The following is a 19,461-nucleotide window of genomic DNA, read 5'->3' on the forward strand; positions in this document are numbered from 1 at the left end:
TGTGCATCAGCAAGAGTTGTGTCATAGTTGTGCAGTATGTTCCCTAACGAAAGGTATTTACTTAATCCACAGGTTTTTGCCAACGATACATTCTCTACGAGCCTGAACTGCCTGCCATTTTACCGCTCATCCCCTGCATGTGCCACTGGCCACCAAGGATTTCTCATAGGAAACCTCTCTGTCTTAAATCCAAGGCAACAGATTAATAGCCTCACCTCCTTCCTTGACGCATCGACTGTTTATGGCAGCACGCCCGCAACAGAGAACAAACTGAGGAACCTGACAAGCGAAGAGGGCCTCCTGAGAATAAACACACAATATTTTGACAATGGCCGCGAATACCTTCCTTTTGTGGCCCAGGTGCCTTCCCTTTGCGCTCAAGACCCCAAGGCGGACAAGGAAGAAAGGATTGAATGCTTCATGGCGGGAGACAGTCGAGCTAGCGAAGTCCCTTCACTGGCAGCTATGCATACACTTTGGTTGCGAGAGCACAACCGCCTGGCAAAAGCGCTGAAGGAAGTCAACCCTCACTGGAGTCCTGAAACTGTCTATCAAGAGGCCCGCAAAATCGTTGGCGCGCTGCATCAGGTAAGCTGACACTTACCTGCATGTCATTGCGCGTTATACTTTTTGATTCTGATGCTATACAAATAACAAAGTGTGTTTGGGTAAATAAACATGGGAGGGGGTGAGGACTGTGCCCACTATTCCTGCCCTTGTTCAGTTGAAGATGCAAGTGGGCCATGCATATCAACTGCTCTTTTCAGGGCCCCAGAACACTGAGCCTATGCACAAAAGTGTTGACATGGGTTTGGACCAGTAGGCATCAAACCCATCACTGCGCCCTCTCTATCTGCAAGCTGCCTGTTATCCCAAGTCACTCTGCTCACACACCCTGAACCCTATTAGCCAACTCCTAGGGCCCAAGGTCCCTTCGGGCCCCACAATAAAATATTTGAGGGAGCCAGACCCCCAAAGTTAATGAGCATTATCATTCAGTGTGTGCCGCATCTTGTGATCGATACAAGGCCCCTCCAATATTTTATTCAAGTTGGCACCTCTGCCCTCCACACAGACAACTTGTATGCATAATGACTCTTCCAACTGCAGCTTGTGACCCTTTCCCCTTTTATGTAAGAAGACACATGATGATTCAGGTCAAAGTCTATTCTAATATAGCATCCTGTTCTCACAGTGGCCACTTAGAAACCCAAAAGCAGGACCTGAGCACAACAACTGGCATTCAGAGGCCTGCACTAACTTCAACACTGGAAATAGAACCTAGTTATTATGGACGTGGGTGGCGCTGTGGGTTAAACCACAGAGCCTAGGACTTGCCGATCAGAAGGTCGGCAGTTCGAATCCCGGCGACGGGGTGAGCTCCCATTGCTCGGTCCCTGCTCCTGCCAATCTAGCAGTTCGAAAGCACATCAAAGTGCAAGTAGATAAATAGGTACCACTCTGGCAGGAAGGTAAACGGTGTTTCCGTGCGCTGCTCTGGTTCGCCAGAAGCGGCTTAGTCATGCTGGCCACATGACCCGGAAGCTGTACGCCAGCTCCCTTAGCCAATAAAGCGAAATGAGCGCCGCAGCCCCAGAGTTGGCCACGACTGGACCTAATGGTCAGGGGTCCCTTTACCTTTATTATGTCTAGCAGGCATATCGTTCATGAGCTTTATCCTCTTTGTCTACAGAGTTTCCAACTATTTGAAGAGGGGTGGGGAGTACTTAGCTTGTTTCATCTCTTAAGTTTATGCTTTCATTTTTCTCTCATTCTTTTCTGGCAAGTTCTGCTGTCCTGTGTGTTTTATCCTGGATAACTTCTCTTTATAGTTCCACTTTATAGTTCTACCTTACAGTTCTTTGGGGGCATAGTTTGCAAAATTGCATTTTTTAGGCATGTAACTGCACTCCTTAAAAGAGATTTGAGATTTACGGTGCACAAACGCTTTGCCTCTAACACCCTTTAACCACATGAAGATGAAAAATTATAAGGGTAGATTACACGCATATACATATGCCGCTTTGTGAAGGAATCCTATTTGTCTTTCCAGCTGCTTACATGGGCCTAGAGTAGGGTTGCTCAACAAGGGGGAAGTTTCATTTCTCCCAATAAAGCTGAACAACTTTTGTGTCTGGAATTTTACTTCTTGGAGTATGGCAACGCTAGTTGGAGCATGAGTAACTTACAGAACATGGGTAGAATCCAGTTGGTTTCTTGCATTTACAGGGCCTTGAAGTTGATCTACATTTTGCATCTAGACAGTGGACTAGATACAGGTCACCTGGCCACAATTTTTTTCACTATTTTTGGATGGAATGTGTTTCTATTTAAATCGTAATAATTGTTTCTAAATTTGCACCTATACATCTAAATTAGCCTGTGCAAATCTTATGCAAATCTGATTAATATTTTGTCCTCTTCTGATAATCTACTTTCTATTTGGGGGCAATGTGCCAGTAGCTGCCCTACCTCTTATACAAAACCTATACAGTCATACCTTGGATCTCAAATGCCTTGGCTCCCATTCGATGGAAACCCAGAAGTGAGTGTTCCAGTTTTCGGACGTTCTTTTGGAAGCCGAACATCCAATGGGGCTTCCGCGGCTTCTGATTGGCTGCAGGATCTTCCTGCAGCCGATCAGAAGCCACACTTTGGTTTCCGAACGTTTTGGAAGTCGAATGGACTTCTGGAATTCTGTTTGACTTCCAATGTACAACTGTAGTGGGTAATGCTCAGGCCTGGCTTACACATGCACTAAAATGAGGCAGTTGAATCTTAAAGTGATAGCGAGGACTGTGCCACTTCAGGGAAGAGGTTTTTCAGGTGACCTCAAGTGGGAAAAGTTCATTTGCAGATCAGAAAGCAAGGTTTTCTATTTGTAGAGATGGTTTTTCTACACAGAGGATCATTTGAGCATGTGACTGTGCACCTGTAATTCCAAGCAATAGTCGTGCTTCCACCTCAGAAATCTATCAGCTTATTCTGGGGCATCGATAGACAAGGACTTGTTCATCCTGGGCACATGGACAGATTGATCAATAAAAGCAAACCCACACATAGCATCCTGGTAGAGCTTTCAAGTGATCAGTTATTTCTTGAGAAGAAGAAAAAACAAAGTCTAGCATACATATATATATAAAGAGAGAGAGAGAGAAAGGATAAACGTTCTATTAGCTTCCTATGTCTAAGACGAGAAGTTCAGTGGTCTGCCTCCTGATCCAATAACAGCATGCAACATTTAGATGGGCTGGTCAGGTGCATATACCTGCCATTCTGAGAAACTGCTCATACTCACCAAAGGTGAGTTCATCACACAGTAGTCCTGTTCAAGTGTTCAGAAGAGGAGGGTGTGCCCACAAAACCTGCCCCCTACATCATTCCACTGTCACCACCACTCATGGACTCCTCCACACTATGCAGGCTAAACTAGACGATCAGGGCTGTAAATGGCACAGGTATCCTCCACAAGCAGAAAAGGGTCTGCAGTGCAGAGGTTCTGCACCTCAACAAATAGAGGACAGTGGGAGAAGAAATAGTGTTGCAACAGGAGGAGGAATGTTCTTCCATCTTACAATGATATACAGGAAGAGAAGGGTGGAATCTAGACACATATGAAAAACATTGTGAAATTCTTTTTTTAAAAAAAAACATTTTGAAAAATATATTGAATTTGCCATAGCTCACCATCGCCGTCTAGTGTCAAATTTGTATAATGCACTTCACAACACACTTAAAACGTTTTATTTGCTGCTGTATAGCTGAGTCCAAGATCAGAATACGTGGTTAGGGCTTCTGGCAGACCGATTCATGTTCCCAAAAGCAGATTTTGACTTTGGGCAACTGGACTATAGTTGCCTTTGTGAAGAGAAATATGCCACCTAATGGCAATAAAATATATAGCAAAAGTTATTCCTGCATCTCTCATTTGGAGCTGGGCATCAGACTAAGTTATGCTCTTTATGAAGCTGTTCACATTTCTATGTGAGAATTCTAATTAGGATACAAAAAGATTGCACACTTCATTTAATCTTAAATAAAAATCTCTTAACGACCCTGAACATTAGTCTTCCTTATAGCTTCCTTGCACGCACTGTGCAAGTCCCTCTGTCTTAAATGTGCTGTTTGCTTTAAAATAATTGCCTTGAAAGGCTCAGAATGGCTTTTTGGCACTAGTTAGCAGTGAACAAATCTGGAAAGAAAAAGAAAAAACCCAATGCACACTAGGTTTCTGGGCACTCAAATGTTAGTGTCTTGGAATCAGACACGTTCTGCCCTCAGACGAAATAATTTCCAAAAGGCATTTTCTGTGTATGACTCTGGGCTACTCATCATCTGTCTGAGTATCAGAGATTAATGAGATCAGCCTGTGGCACATTAGAAATGATTTGGAGTGGATTTAGTCAGTTCAGGGACACACATGCCAACTCTATATGCAACTCGGCTACTTAGAGCGTCAGCAGCCTCCACAGTTGAGGTTGCCCATGCGTTTACACTCCAAGAGTTCTTTCCGAGCAGCTATAACCTTGGGGGAAAAATATTGCAGGAGGCTGAGAAAGAGAGAGCAGATATAGCAAAAGGGCGAGGAAAAGGAAAGCCCTTGTTTTGTTTGGTACACTAATACGCCTGCTTCTTGGGAGAATAGCAATGACAAACCTAGACAGCATCTTTAAAAGCAGAGACATCACCTTGCCGACAAAGATCCGTATAGTTAAAGCTATGGTTTTCCCAGTAGTGATGTATGGAAGTGAGAGCTAAACCATAAAGAAGGCTGGTCGCTGAAGAATTTATGCTTTTGAATTATGGTGCTGGAGGAGACTCTTGAGAGTCCCATGGGCTGCAAGAAGATCCAACCTATCCATTCTTAAGGAAATCAGCCCTGAGTGCTCACTGGAAGGACAGATTGTGAAGCTGAGACTCCAATACTTTGGCCACCTCATGAGAAGAGAAGACTCCCTGGAAAAGACCCTGATGTTGGGAAAGATGGAGGGCACAAGGAGAAGGGGACGACAGAGGACGAGATGGTTGGACAGTGTTCTCAAAGCTACCAGCATGAGTTTGACCAAACTGTGGGAGGCAGTGGAAGACAGGAGTGCCCGGCATGCTCTGGTCCATGGGATCACGAAGAGTCGGACATGACTAAACAACAAAAATATGCAAAACTGGAAAGTCAAAGCTTTAACAGTGAACTTTGTAGACTTTTTAAAGAAAGATTTAGATGCTCTGAGAACAAAGGCAATTGAAAATAATTTTTTCCTCTGGGAAAATATCGTTAGCAAGGATTTATACAGCACTATTGGTTTTTTTTACATCCATACACCCACACATTAAAAAAAATACTTTATGAAGACAACACTGTATTTTTCTATATGGGGACATAAAAATGGAAAGATAGCAAGGGCCCAGATCTCTGTGTCACACCCAGTTAGACACTCCCCGTGCTCTTAATACAGGCAACCTAGTTCTAAATCAGAAAAGTGAATCACAGAGCTAGAAGGGACCTCAAAGGTCATCGAGTCCAGCCCACTACCAGTGCAGGGCATTCACTGCTAAAGCACCTCTAAAGAATCACAGAAAGGATGTGAATCCAGGTCTCCCCACTCTGTGTCCCAGACTTTAGGCAGTAACCTTATTGTTTGCTTGCATTTCTTTTGTGTTCCTTTTTATCCTCATTTGTGCAAGGCCTCCAGTTCCTGAAGGAAGATGCCTTGCCTCTAAAAGCTTCCTTGCCTCTGCTCACTAACCACACTGGCATCCTCTTGGGCTTGGTGTTTCCTTGGAGGACTGTATCTGCATTGAGCTCTTGAGAACTTCACTGATGCCGATGTTCTGGCACTCCGTTTTCTCTGCATGGAGCTCAAACTTAGTTTACACATTTCCATCAGGAAAGACATCTACTGCAGATGCAATCTTAGCTTCATTCTCGTATCTCATTTAATTCTTTTTTTAAAAAAAACTCCAAACCAGTCCTCTGTTTGCTCTTCCTGCTCAGACATATTTAACTCCCAAGGCGCTTCCACAGATGAAGCCCCTGAAGAGGAGGGCTGGCTGCTTGCAGACTTTCAATTTCTATACCTTTTGCCTTCTTTTCAGTGGATCTGCTCAATTCAGGTCACAAAGCTATATTGTTAAGGTGAAAGTTGGGTGTTTTATTTTATTTTTCTTAGCTGGACTGAATGTCTCCACTGCACAATACAGACCATTTCTCGCAACAAAGGCTGGCCGAATACGGATGTGTCCTTTTCTTTCCCTTTGGTAGTAAGGCACAGTCTTAAATTGTGCCCAGTGCAGGAAGCTCTGCACTGTAGGGACTCTGGGAGATCTCGTGTTGAAAAGCAGACATCTAATTTAAAGGGACAGCCAGATCTTGCTAGTGATGCATCCAGTTGTTCAATTTCCTGCCACGCCAGGAGCAACTGGTGCCATATATGATAGTGATTACCCCATCAGTATTTGAAGTCTTATTTCAAGCCGCAGAAAGTTATTATATGTGGGATATGGAAGGTGCCCAGAATTGAAGGCAGGTCATTCCGCTCTAATTAGTTTGAATCCTGCTTTTAAAATAGCAGCAGATTACCAGGGTTTCTGATGGGACAACAGCCTGGGGATCGAACCAATTGCTACTCCAGTTAGATACAATTCATAAGTGTTAAATATTACCATTTAGTTAAATATCATTGATGAGCTCTTGGAAGGAGAATGTGCCCACGTACTATTTGCAAGTAGGACTGCAATCTAAACCCGCTGCTGCCAAGGGCACTCGTGGCAGTGGTGTAAGGGGCAGGAAGATGGGTCCTGATCCCTGTACCAGCCTCAGATTACACTGCAGCCGGGCTCGGATCAGGCCCGATGCCAACTGTGAGAGCTGCTCAGGATCTAGTGGATCCCAGGCTGGCTCAGCCCTGCCCCACCTTGGAATGCCTCATTACAGGACTGTCTGCTTGGTTTTACCAATGCGGATACCAGTGTAAGCCTTCCTTCCACTTGTAGATGCTGCGGGCAGAAGAGTGATGCAGGCATCAATCCATTGGTGGTGGGCAGGGGTATGCTGGCTGAGCTGCTGAAAGCAAGTGGAGGGGCTCCTTGACTCAACCCAAACCACCTACAGCCCAGCAAAAGGGTGGGGGTGGATTGTAGCCTGCACCAGCAACTTAAAATAATGGCGCACATTTTGCCCCCTGTTAACTTTCTGACAAGATCATTATTACCCAGACAGTGGGAAACTGTATTGGTTTCAATACCTAAGGTGTCATTCTATTTAAGACCAATACAACAGTAAATAATGTTTAGAGTTTATTGGACCCCTTTATGGTTGTATAAAAAGCGGGTTAGCTAAGACAGCTCTGTGTTGGGGATGTGGCAAGGACAATGCCTCTCTGAAACACATCTTTTTTGTACCTAGTTCTTTAAACACAGTCCAGCACTTTCTCCCCAAACCTGTTAACTATGACGGTGCAGAAAAAGTTAAATCTTTAGGCGGAGCGTATTTTATTGAACTATATACCTGCAGTATGGAAATTATCAACGGGACAACGGAAATGGGTTTTTCCGTGCCCTAATGGTGGCCAAGAGGAATTGGAAAAATAAAGATATGATACCCTTCAATCAATGGACTGACATCATTGGCAATTTATGAACAGGCTGCTTACAGGCGCAGGCTCTGTATGGATAAATACGATAACATTCGGAATGGATTTATACCGAATGTAGTAGGCTATTATCATTTCCATAAGCACTAGGACAACATGAGATCATGCAGGGCTGAACCTGCCGTGGATCAGGGTGAAGTGAGATGCTTCAGGTGGCATCTGATAGATAAGAAATGAAGGTACACAACTGAGGGTGCACATTGGCTGTCAAAAACCATAGGACTGCTGGGGAAATTTCAATGCATTCGAAATATTGCTGGGAAACAGGATGCATCATAGCAACAGGACCAGCAACAATGTGTTAGATTGCCCTCCACAAATGAGCCTTTGTGACATCTATGCTCCTACCTTCCAGCAGGACTAATGATCTGGCAGGCATTGTGTAGGAAAGCCAAACCTTAAAATCCAGTGGGCAGCCTCTTAATAATCTATCATATTTCAGGCTTTGCCGTCTAAGCACTGTTAATTTGCCAAGAGCATAACTGAAAGCTAAAGTAATGAGGCAAGGAAGCCAAGCTTAACTGCGCTGGAGCGAACACAGAGGGCTTGGAAAGAGCCACATCTTTTTGTAGTTTGTCTGAACTTGCCTTTTCGGTGTTAAAAAATAAAATAACCCCCCTTTCCCCCCCAAAAAAAAGAGTGAAACACATTATCTGATGAAACTACGTTATCCCAGCCTGAATTTTTCAATATGCACTGTATCAAAGCACTGGGTGCATTTGTCCATTCAGTTTATTGCATATTATATCAAACCTATCATGTATTTTATTAGTTCTCTATACTTCATATTCATCCCATTATGCTTTATTAAGTCCAATGTAATCTTAAATCTGCAATGCAGTTTTCATATTTTCCATCGCAATGTATCATTTCCTCTCTTTTGATCAGTATTTCTTATAAGCTTTTTTCTATATGCTTCAATAAGCCTATTACATTATCAAAAGAATTTGCCAGGGGAACACTTATCAGCATTTCTGTAACAAACTGTATGGTTTTTGGGTTGTTGTTTTTTTGAAGATAACTATGAATTGTCTGCTGATAGACCCATTTAGACCTATCAAATGGATTTTGTGACCAAATAGTCTTTAAGACATGGACAGTGTTACATACAGGAAAGAAGATTCCTATGAACAAATAGGTCTTTCCCCATAGATCTGTTTAAAGCATGAGTATTCCTTGGCCCTGTACAGCAATTAAGCTACAGAGTGGGAGATGGGGTGCGTTGGGGGAGAGAAACATCCAGTCACATTTTGGGGGCCTGTTTTCCTAAGCTGCTGCACAGAAGGCAATTTCCCGGGAAGCTACATATTTTGGGGGAGTGACCCCTTCCTTCCTGCATGCTGTCATTCTGAAAATCACCCTTCAGTGGCAATTAGGGTTAGGAAAAGGGGGGGAAAAGCTCATGTGAGGAAACACCCCCCCACCTCACAATTAGGCTTAATTTGTGTGCCAGTAAGGGTGATTTTCAAGGGAGTGGCAGCCAGAAAGAGTTAAGCCCTCACGTCACATGCGCTGCCACCCCTCCATCCCAAAATCCCCTCAGAACAATTAGGAAATAGAATCTTTTTCTCAGCCTCATTGCCACGCAGGGGAGAGAAAGCAAAATTGAGAGAGAGGATGAAATATACTCAGAGTCGCAAAGTGATTTCATGCTCTTTATTCAGCTCATAGTGGTGAGGAGGAATGAATGGAAGTCCCCTCAAAGTATCTGCTTTATATACATTATTTACACAATGGGCTGCACATGATTGGCTAATTCCGGAATTCTACTGTAAGCCAATCCGGTTGTGGATTCACTTCTATCTAGAGCATGATTGGGTGGTTCCTGCCAACCAATCATACTGCTGCATTGTTCTAGGACCAACCAGACTGCTGCATTCTGAATCCTATTGTTCTAGGACCAATCAGACTGCTGCCTTTTGGATCCTATTGTTCTAGGACCAATCAGACTGCTGCAGTTTGGATCCTATTCAACTCAGTACATAACACCCCTCCCCTCTAAGTTCCAGTCCTGCCCGGGAGGTCGCATTCATAGTCCTCGAGGTACGCCGGCGGCCTACGTGTGCGTTGCGGCCTGGGGTGTTCCCTGGTCCGGGGTTCAGGTTCTGGCTCGTGTTCCAAGGATGCTGGCTGTGATGGGGCTGTATGGTCTGGCGCAACCAGCTCGCTCAGTCGTGGTTCTGGTTCCGGTGTCCTTTCGGCCTCACGGGTCCCCTCTGTATTTACTGATTCTGCCTCTCCTGCTTGCCCCTGCTGCTCTATGGGCCTCACTGCCCCACTGTTCCCTGACCTGTCCTCCTCCTCCTGGTTTTCTCCCGGGAATCGTCGCCGTATCTGGTCGCAGTGGCGGCGCCAGCATTGCCCCCCATCTGTTAGCACCTCGTACGACACGGGGCCAGTGACCCTGGTGACTGTGGCGGGTATCCATGCAGGACCTGCCCCAAAATTCTTTGCGTACACTGGGTCCTGGGCCTCGAAGGTCCGGGGGTTCCTGCCTTCCCCCACCACTACCTCATCCTGAGCTCTATCGGGGTGAAGGCGGTCCAATCTGATTGCAAGGCGCCGACCCATTAGTAGTTCAGCGGGGCTCCGGCCAGTCGTTGAGCTGGGGGTGCTGTGCTGTGCTAGAAGGAATGTGGCAAGGCGGTACTCCCAATCCCCTTGCGTCATGCGGCGAAGGGTGTCCTTGGTGGTCCGCACCATGCGTTCTGCTTGGCCATTGGTGGCAGGGTGGAATGGCGCCGAACGGATGTGGCGGATGGCGTTCTGCGCTGTGAAGGTTTGGAATTCTCCTGACGTAAATGCAGTCCCGTTGTCTGAGACGAGAGTGTCAGGGAGCCCGTGGGTTGCAAACAGCCTGCGTAGTACCCGGATGGCTGCGGACGTAGAAGTGGATGGTACCAGTGCGACTTCCAGCCATTTGGTGTAGGAGTCCACCACTATGAAGAATGTTTTCCCCTGAAAGGGGCCAGCGAAGTCCACATGCAGGCGTGACCATGGTGCTCGGGCGGACTCCCAGGACTGGACTGGGGCCCTTGGGGAATCTGGGCGGGATTCTTGGCAGGCCTGGCAGTGTTTGACCCAGGCCTCTATCTCTCCGTCGATCCCCGGCCACCACACATAACTCCTGGCAAGGGCCTTCATTCTTACTACCCCTGGGTGTGTCTCGTGTAGGGCTGTGAGGACCCTTTTGCGGAGGGGCTGGGGAACAATGACCCTGCTTCCCCATAACAGGCACCCCTTGTGGGCCGACAGTTCATGTTTGCGGGTTGTGTAGCCGGCGAATTCTGGCCCGGGGCTGCTGCTGGGCCATCCCCTCCACACCCAGTCCAGGACCCGGGAGATGACCCTATCTTTCTTGGAATGGTGTGCAACTTCTTGTGCCTGAATGGGGCGGTCAGGAAGCAGCTCCAGGCTCATAACCTCTTGTGCAGGTGCTGGGTCAGGGCCTGTTTCCGGTAGTGGTAGCCTGCTGAGGGCATCTGCATGGCCCATCGCCTTCCCAGGGCGGTGAATCAGTGCATACTGGTAGCTGGCAAGGAAAATTGACCACCTGAGGACGCGAGGAGACAGCACTTGGGGGGTCTGCTTTTCGGGGGCAAACAAGCCAAGCAACGGCTTGTGGTCAGTCACCACGGTGAAGGGCCGCCCGTACAAGAAATCATGGAATTTTTTTACTCCCTTCACTATTGCCAGACCCTCCTTGTCGATTTGCGAGTAGTTCCGCTCGGTTGCGTTGAGTGTCTGGGAAAAGTATGCCACCGGTACCTCTCTTCCATCCGGGAGTTGGTGTCCCAGGACAGCGCCAATGCCATAGGGCGAGGCGTCGCATGCTAGCACCACTGGCAGCCTCTCGTCGAAGTGTGCCAAGACCGAGTTTGAGACCAGCAAGTCCTTGACTGCCTGGAATGCGGCCTCCTGGTGCTGGCCCCACACCCAAGGGGCCCGCTTGTCCAGGAGTCTGTGTAGGGGCTCCGCTACCGCCGCCTTGTGGGGAAGGAAGGAATGGTAAAAGTTCAATAGTCCCAAGAAGGCCTGAAGTTCAGTCTTGTTCTTGGGCGCTGGGGCATCACAAATGGCCCGTACCTTGTCCCCAGTCGGGTGGACCCCTTCTGCGTCCACCATAAATCCCAGAAAGTCCACCTGAGGCACTCCTAGTAGACATTTTTCCCGCTTCACCTTGAGACCCGCCGTCTGGAAACGGTGCAGAACGGTGCGGAGGCGGTCCTCAAACTCCTCTGGTGTGGGCCCGGCAATCAACACATCATCGAAGAAGGGGGTGACACCAGGAATCCCTTTAAGGAGAGAGTCCATTAGATTCTGGAATATGCCTGGTGCCACGCTGACACCGAATTGCAGCCGCTTTACCCTGAACGCTCCTCTGTGCGTCACAATCGTCTGTGCCTCTGCTGTGGCCTCATCTACTGGCAGCTGTTGATATGCTTGGGCCAAGTCCAGCTTGCCAAAAATTTTCGACCCAGCCAGGGTGGCAAGGACATGGCTGACCACTGGCACTGGGTATGCATGGGCCGTGAGGGCCTTGTTTATGGTACATTTGTAGTCTGCGCAGATGCGGACTGAACCATTAGGCTTGACGGGTGTGACGATTGGGGTTTCCCAGGGGGCATTAGGCACCGGCTCCAGCACTCCTTGCTCCACGAGTCGGTCCAATTCCTCGTCTATACGGGGTTTCAGAGCGAACGGGACCCGGCGGGCCTTGAGCCTGACTGGTCGTACTGTGGGGTCAAGCTGTAGAGCAATGGGGGGGCCCGTATACTGTCCCAATTTCCCATCGAAAACCCCCGGAAATTCCTTGCATATGGCATCCACGTCCACTTGTAAGCTTGTGTGGTTCACCCCGGTGACGGCTAGCCCCAGTGGTCCAAACCATGCCAATCCCAGTAAGCTAATGTAGGGGCCCTTAACCACAAGCAAGTCCAGTTGCCGCGTCCGCCCTCGGTATTGCACCCTGAAGGTCCCCACCCCCATTGTGGGGACCTTACGTTTCTGGAAGTCCCGGAGGGTGAATGGGGCCGGCCTGAGTTTGGGACCCCCAGTAGGACACAGTTTCCTTAAGGTCCTTGCCGAGATTATGGATAGAGTTGAACCCGTGTCAAGCTCCATGCGGCATGGGGCCCCCTCTATCTGTACCTCTACATAAATTTTCTCTACGTTGGGGTGGGGCAACTGGTATACCTGGAAGTCCGTGAGCTCCGTCGAGTTGCCTTGGTGTGTTGGGCCCCGGGACCTGGGGCTCTTGGATTGGTCATCTGATGCCTGGCGTCGGGTGGGCCGAGCTCGACACACCCGGGCGATGTGTCCCAATTTTCTGCACTGCCTGCACTCTGCGTTGCGGAAACGGCAGGTCCTCCTCTCGTGACTTTCCCCGCAGCTTGCGCAGTTCCCTCCTCCTCGTCGAGGCAGCTGTGGTATGTGGGCTGCTTGAGTGCGCTGCTGTACTTGGTGCACCTCCTCCTTGTCAGATCCTGAGTCGTCGGTGAGGTCTTTGTGGTGGACCCTCGGTTGGGACGGCTGGGTCGGCCGTGCCTCTTGCGTCGACCTCTCGGCAGCTTCCGTTGCCAGGGCCTCCTCCAGAGCGACCTGGAACGTTAGGTCCTTCTTAGCGTAGAGGCGTCGTTGCAGCTTCTCATCCTTCAGGCCACCGACGAGGCGATCACGAAGCATGTTCTCCAGCTCTGAGAAGTTGCAGAACCGGGCAGCTTGGCGGAGAGAGGTCACAAACCCAGTTATGGTTTCCCCAGGGGCTTGCCGCTTTGCGTAGAAGGCATTTCGACGAGCCACCACTGAGGGCTGTGGCGAAAAGTGCCCCTTCAGCTGTTCCATTATTGTTTTGTATGGAACCGTAGCAACGTCTTCAGGCGCAAGGAGAGCCCGGGCGATTTCAAACGTCTCCTCTCCGCAGACGCTGAAGAATATTGCCCTCTTCTTGGCGTCTTCTTCATCGGTGACCCCTTTGGCTTCTAGGAGGAAGGTGAAACGGGAGGCGTACGCTTCCCAGTCTCCAGATGCTGGGTTGAATGGCGAGAAGCTGCCGTCGGTTGCCATTCTGAGTTCCTTGTGTCCCGGAGCTGAAGCCTGGATACACGGTGCGAGGCAGCGGTGCGGCAGGTGGCGGTGCTGCGGTGCTGTGTGTGGCAGTCAGCTCAGCGGGATCCCACCTTCGTCGCCAGTGAAATATACTCAGAGTCGCAAAGTGATTTCATGCTCTTTATTCAGCTCATAGTGGTGAGGAGGAATGAATGAAAGTCCCCTCAAAGTATCTGCTTTATATACATTATTTACACAATGGGCTGCACATGATTGGCTAATTCCGGAATTCTACTGTAAGCCAATCCGGTTGTGGATTCACTTCTATCTAGAGCATGATTGGGTGGTTCCTGCCAACCAATCATACTGCTGCATTGTTCTAGGACCAACCAGACTGCTGCATTCTGAATCCTATTGTTCTAGGACCAATCAGACTGCTGCCTTTTGGATCCTATTGTTCTAGGACCAATCAGACTGCTGCAGTTTGGATCCGAGGAGGTGGAAACGTTGAAAGAGAAGCAGCATCCAATCCACTTTTTCTACACCTCTCTCATGCTCCCACTTTCCATACTCCCCCCCCCCAGTCCCAAATGTAAGCTTCCCTTATTGGAGCCCAACCTATTGATTGATTTGGTTGCCCTTTTCTCTGATTTTAAAAGGCCCTGTTCCTTTTCAATTTTTTTGTGAGGTTAGAGTACAGTGGTACCTCGGGTTACAGACGCTTCAGGTTACAGACTCCACTAACCCAGAAATAGTACCTCAGGTTAAGAGCTTTGCTTCAGGATGAGAACAGAAATCGTGCTCCAGCGGCACGGCGACAGCGGGAGGCCCCATTAGCTAAAGTGGTGTCTCAGGTTAAGAACAGTTTCAGGTTAAGAACGGACCTCCAGAACAAATTAATTTCTTAACCCGAGGTACCACTGTACTGTACAGAGTTTTCATATTTTCATAATACATTGGTACCTCGGGTTAAGAACTTAATTCATTCTGGAGGCCTCATAAGTAGTCACTTCTCCTCCCACAGTACCATCGCCACCCAGAGGAACAGACATGTTTCCCCAAGAGCTTTGTTAAAGGTAAAGGGACCCCTGACCATTAGGTCCAGTCATGGCCAACTCTGGGGTTGCAGCGCTCATCTTGCTTTATTGGCCGAGGGAGCCGGCATACAGCTTCCAGGTCATGTGGCCAGCATGACTAAGCCGCTTCTGGCAAAACAGAGCAGCACACGGAAACACTGTTTACCTTCCCTCCGGAGCGGTACCTATTTATCTACTTGCACTTTGACATGCTTTCGAACTGCTAGGATGGCAGGAGCAGGGACCGAGCAATGGGAGCTCACCCCGTCGCGGGGATCTGAACCGCCGACCTTCTGATCGGCAAGTCCTAGGCTCTGTGGTTTAACCCACAGCGCCACCCGCGTCCCTAAGGGCTTTGTTAGGCAGCTTCAAAAGTTTGCATCTTTCCCTTGTCATCTTCAAATGGCACAAACAGTTCCCTTGCAGCAGAATCCTAAAAGCATCCAAAAGCAAGTCCCATTAAGTTCAAGGGAGCTTACTCTCAGGTCAGTGTATGTGGGATTGCAGCCTTAAGCTCTTAGCCTACACAGAGAGGTGGATTCGGATATCGTTAAATAAAGGTCATTGCAAAAGGTTAGTCTGATGGACCATTAGGTCAATAATAGAACACTTTCTGTTTAATGTCAGCTAGCAGGCTATAACAAAATAGAAAGACAGTTATATCTTTGTTGGATGATCCATCAGCATGGAGACAATATTATTTCATTGCCAGTAAAGAATGCTGTGAAACACCCTTAACATTTTGAGACTACTGAACACCTCCGGTCCAGGTTGGCTGTGGCTTAATTTCCCCGTCCTATTAGAAAAGTTCCAGCTGAACTAATCTTGATCTGGGGAAACCACTCCCACAATTCTCCATGGTAGGGAGGGGGCACTGATATTAATGCCCCCCCTCAATCCCCAATCAACGTTCGAAACTCGCCAGGCGGATTTTGCACGGATTGTGACCAAATGAAGATGCCCAGGTGCCAGGATGACGTCTGACGTCTCCACCATCTGGAGGTGCATGCCTGGAAATCCTTAGATCTTGACTGTTTTCACACACCAGCCACACATCCTGTAGAATTCTACCCGTTATGTTTTATCTGCACAATCAAAATGAATTTCAGGAACCAAAAAGTCGTATTGAAAAATACATCTTTTGAGCTGTCTGGTCCAAAAATGGCCTCTAGGCATTCCATTTTGGCGATTATAACCCTGGTTTAAGGAGCCATTTGGCACCTAGCTTATATAAATATGACTTTGGCTCTTGTTGCTAGTAAATGTTCCTATATCTAAGGAGTCCAGACCAACATCTGGCAAGGCTTTGTCTTGTTCAAACACACGATAGGCTTCCTACGACATTGTTATTAACTGAAATATTCTGGTTTCCCTTATTTCCACCCCAGATTATTACCCTAAGAGACTACATACCAAAAATCATTGGACCAGATGCTTTTAACCAATACGTTGGTGCTTATAAAGGCTATGTTCCCACAATTAATCCTTCAGTATCCAATGTATTTACTACGGCAGCTTTTCGCTTCGGCCATGCTGCAATTCATCCAGTCATAAAGAGACTCGACGTACAGTATCAGAATGATCCAAATCTTCCTAATCTTCAATTGCACGAAGCTTTTTTTACCCCGTGGAGACTTATTAAAGAAGGTACTTTGTTTAATACTATCACATCTTCTTTCATTACTGCAAAGTTATTAGCAAAGATTTTGTCTTGATTTCATCATTGTTCAGACTGTTAAACAGACCATGAAGAGCAAGTGCTGAGGTGTTTTTCTCTTCTTGACTAGCATTTCCAAAGTCATATAAAAAAACCAAAATAAATTGAAATACTCAGTTATTTTATCTGTGTGGAATGAATTACCATATTTTTCGTCCCATAGGACGCTCCGTCCCATAGGACACACCTAGTTTTTTTGGGGGGGGGGAAATAAAGGGAAAAAAATTCTTTATTTCCCCCCCAAAACCAGGTCGAGGAACAGCGGGATGGCGGCGCTGCGCCTCCCCGCTGTCCCCCGAGCTTGTGGGGCTGGCCGATGTCTGCCCGGCGTGCGGGGTGCTCTGCTTCAGAGCGTCCTGCGTGCCGGGTGGCAGGCTGCTATTCGCAGCCTAGGGAGCCCTGCGGGAACTCCCGCGGGCTCCCCAGGCTTGCTGATAGCTTCCTGAAGCCTGGAGAGCGAGAGGGGTCGGTGCGCACCGACCCCTCTCGCTCTCCAAGCTTCAGCGAAAGCCTGTATTCGCCCCATAGGACGCACACAGATTTCCCCTTCATTTTTGGAGGGGAAAAAGTGCGTCCTATAGGGCGAAAAATACGGTACAGCTTGGAGGGACAAGGGAGAAGAGTGAAAGGTTTGTGTAGCCTTACTGTTTTAATAATTATAATTATTGTACCCCACACATCTGACTCGGTTTCCCCAGCCTCTTTGGGCAGCTTTCAACAAAATATAAAGGAGCAAAACATCAAACATTAAAAGCTTCTCAAAACAGGGTTGCCTTCAGATGTCTACAAAAGGTCATAAAATTGTTTGACTCTGACATCTGATGGGAGGGTGTTCCACAGGGCGGGCACAACTACCAAGAAGGCCCTCTGCCTGGTTCCCTGTAACTTCACTTCTTGCAATGAGGGAACTGCCAGAAGGCCCCTCAAAGCCCTGTTGTTGTTATTAGCTTCACAGCACAATACTATGTATATCTGGTCAGAAATAAGCCCTATTAAATGAGTCTTATTCCCAGATAAATATGATAAGGTTGCAGCCTTATCTTAATAAAGAGTTTCCATATGATTGCATCCAATCAAACCAAGATCAAAGTAAACCTGCTGCTGGACTTAAATTAATCACATCTAACTTGTCCATTCAGTCCAGAGCGTCTACTCTTAATTGGCTGCAACCCATTAAAAATTGTACACAGTTGAAAAAGCTGGCAGTATTAAGGTAACTTCAGCAGTATTACATATCTAAAAGGGTGTAAAATGAGGATGGAGAAAACTGATTTAGATGGATATACAAGAATATGCAGGAATTATGGGTAAATTAAAAGAACCTTGGAAGGGGAAGAAGGGAAGTCATTGAATGTATGGATATAATTAAAGATGTTAATGTGGAAATGAAAACCTGAAAACTTTAATAAAAATATTTTTAAAAAATTCAAGTTTAAAAAACATGTTATAAATAGTACTTGTCTTTTTCTAGAGAATTATAGTTAGCTTATTTATACATTTGATAAAGAAAAATAATGAAAATAATATTGTTATTATTTGCCTAACTACTCAGCGGAAGATGTTAATATCTTTACATCTTTGTTACTTGGTTGTTTTTTTGAAAACAAGAAGAAAAATGCATGCAAAGCTGTTAAAGCACAATTCATAGTTAGTGAAGGGTCCTTAGCCGGCTGGATGAAAATCAAGGACTTTTGCACTTATCTTAAGACAGTGCTGGATTTGCGGCTGCATACATTTATTTAAAGCGTTTTTATCCTGTTTCTCACTCCAAAATGCCCATAATAAGACAGACGCTTTCAAATGTCAGTGATAAGACAGTCCTCGCTCTGAGGCCTGCAATCTAAAATACGTGACACGCACACAAAAATGGACTGGGAGGGAAGTAGATTTTTGACAGAGGTTTTGTAACAACCAGCTGAGATGGAAGTATTTCAAGGGCAGCAGGAACCCAAAAGCTGTTGGTCTTTCAGCAGAGGTGATGGAGAGACCCGCCTCTTCCCCTCTCCTACCTTCTCTTTGTAACCTTCTCTTTGTACTCTTAGGTGGCTTGGATCCCCTGCTAAGAGGAACTTTGGCAACTGCTGCAAAACTTCAGGTACAGGATCAGCTGCTGAATGAGGAGCTAACGAAGAAGCTATTGGTGTTGTCTCATAATGGCTCTTTGGATTTAGCATCATTAGATTTACAGCGGGGACGTGATCATGGACTCCCAGGTATACTGCGTTATTTAACAATACATCTTGTGGTAATAGTAGCAGCATGATTAGTGTGTTACCTATGCCAAAGCCTCTAGGCGACTTACAGCACTGGGCAATAGGGCTTTGCAGGCAATGCTGATTTGAAGTCCCTGCAAAGCCCCTTTTGGCCAAGCCCCACCCGTCATATATGATATCAGGTGTAGAGCAGGTGGGTGTGGATTGTTTGAAACAGCCTCACTAGCCAAAGTGGGAGGCCTAGCCAGATTAATAGAAGAGACTTCTGTGTGTGCAAAGCAAAGCCCTGATTTTGTTGATCCCTCTTACCTTCTTAACCACCCCACCAGCTGTTCTTGAGGGGTCTGGGACCCTCTGGAACAGAATGGGATGTGATGCAGAGGGCTACAGTAAATGGTTGGGGTTGTCAGCCAAAATTAGGTGGCCTGACTTCTAGAAATGGAAGTGCTGTCCTCTAAGGCACCATTGGGTACAACCCAATGAATTTACTGGAATGTAATATTATTGTATTAGCAATCAGTGCACTGTGGTTGTTTATTTCATTTTAATAGCAGCTGAGAATAGTTTTACTTTCGCACACTCTTTCCTGCTTAGTTAAAGCCTTTAAGAACATTTTGATCTACAACTTCAGTTTGTCTTTATCAGCAGTTTCCACACCTCCTTACAAATTATGTATGTTATGTTATTAACATGGTATACGTTGTTATCTTAATTAGGAGAACACAGCCTGTTCTCCCACTTCAAGCCAGGCTACATTT

General features: G+C 46.9%; 1 protein-coding gene across 5 annotated transcripts in view; it reads left to right on the forward strand.

The window, feature by feature from the left end:
* Positions 1-19,461, forward strand: part of TPO (thyroid peroxidase) — a 96,097-nt gene that overhangs the window by 46,029 nt on the left and 30,607 nt on the right. For all 5 annotated transcript variants that reach the window (XM_083607204.1, XM_083607203.1, XM_083607205.1 and 2 more), the window contains exons 8-10: positions 73-588; positions 16,162-16,420; positions 18,533-18,703. In XM_083607204.1, coding sequence (XP_083463330.1) covers positions 73-588; positions 16,162-16,420; positions 18,533-18,703 — 946 coding nt within the window. The remainder of the gene's footprint in view (positions 1-72; positions 589-16,161; positions 16,421-18,532; positions 18,704-19,461) is intronic.

The sequence above is a fragment of the Podarcis filfolensis genome, assembly GCF_964270895.1.
Source record: "Podarcis filfolensis genome assembly, chromosome: 3".
In the NCBI taxonomy this organism is placed as follows: Eukaryota; Metazoa; Chordata; class Lepidosauria; order Squamata; family Lacertidae; genus Podarcis; species Podarcis filfolensis.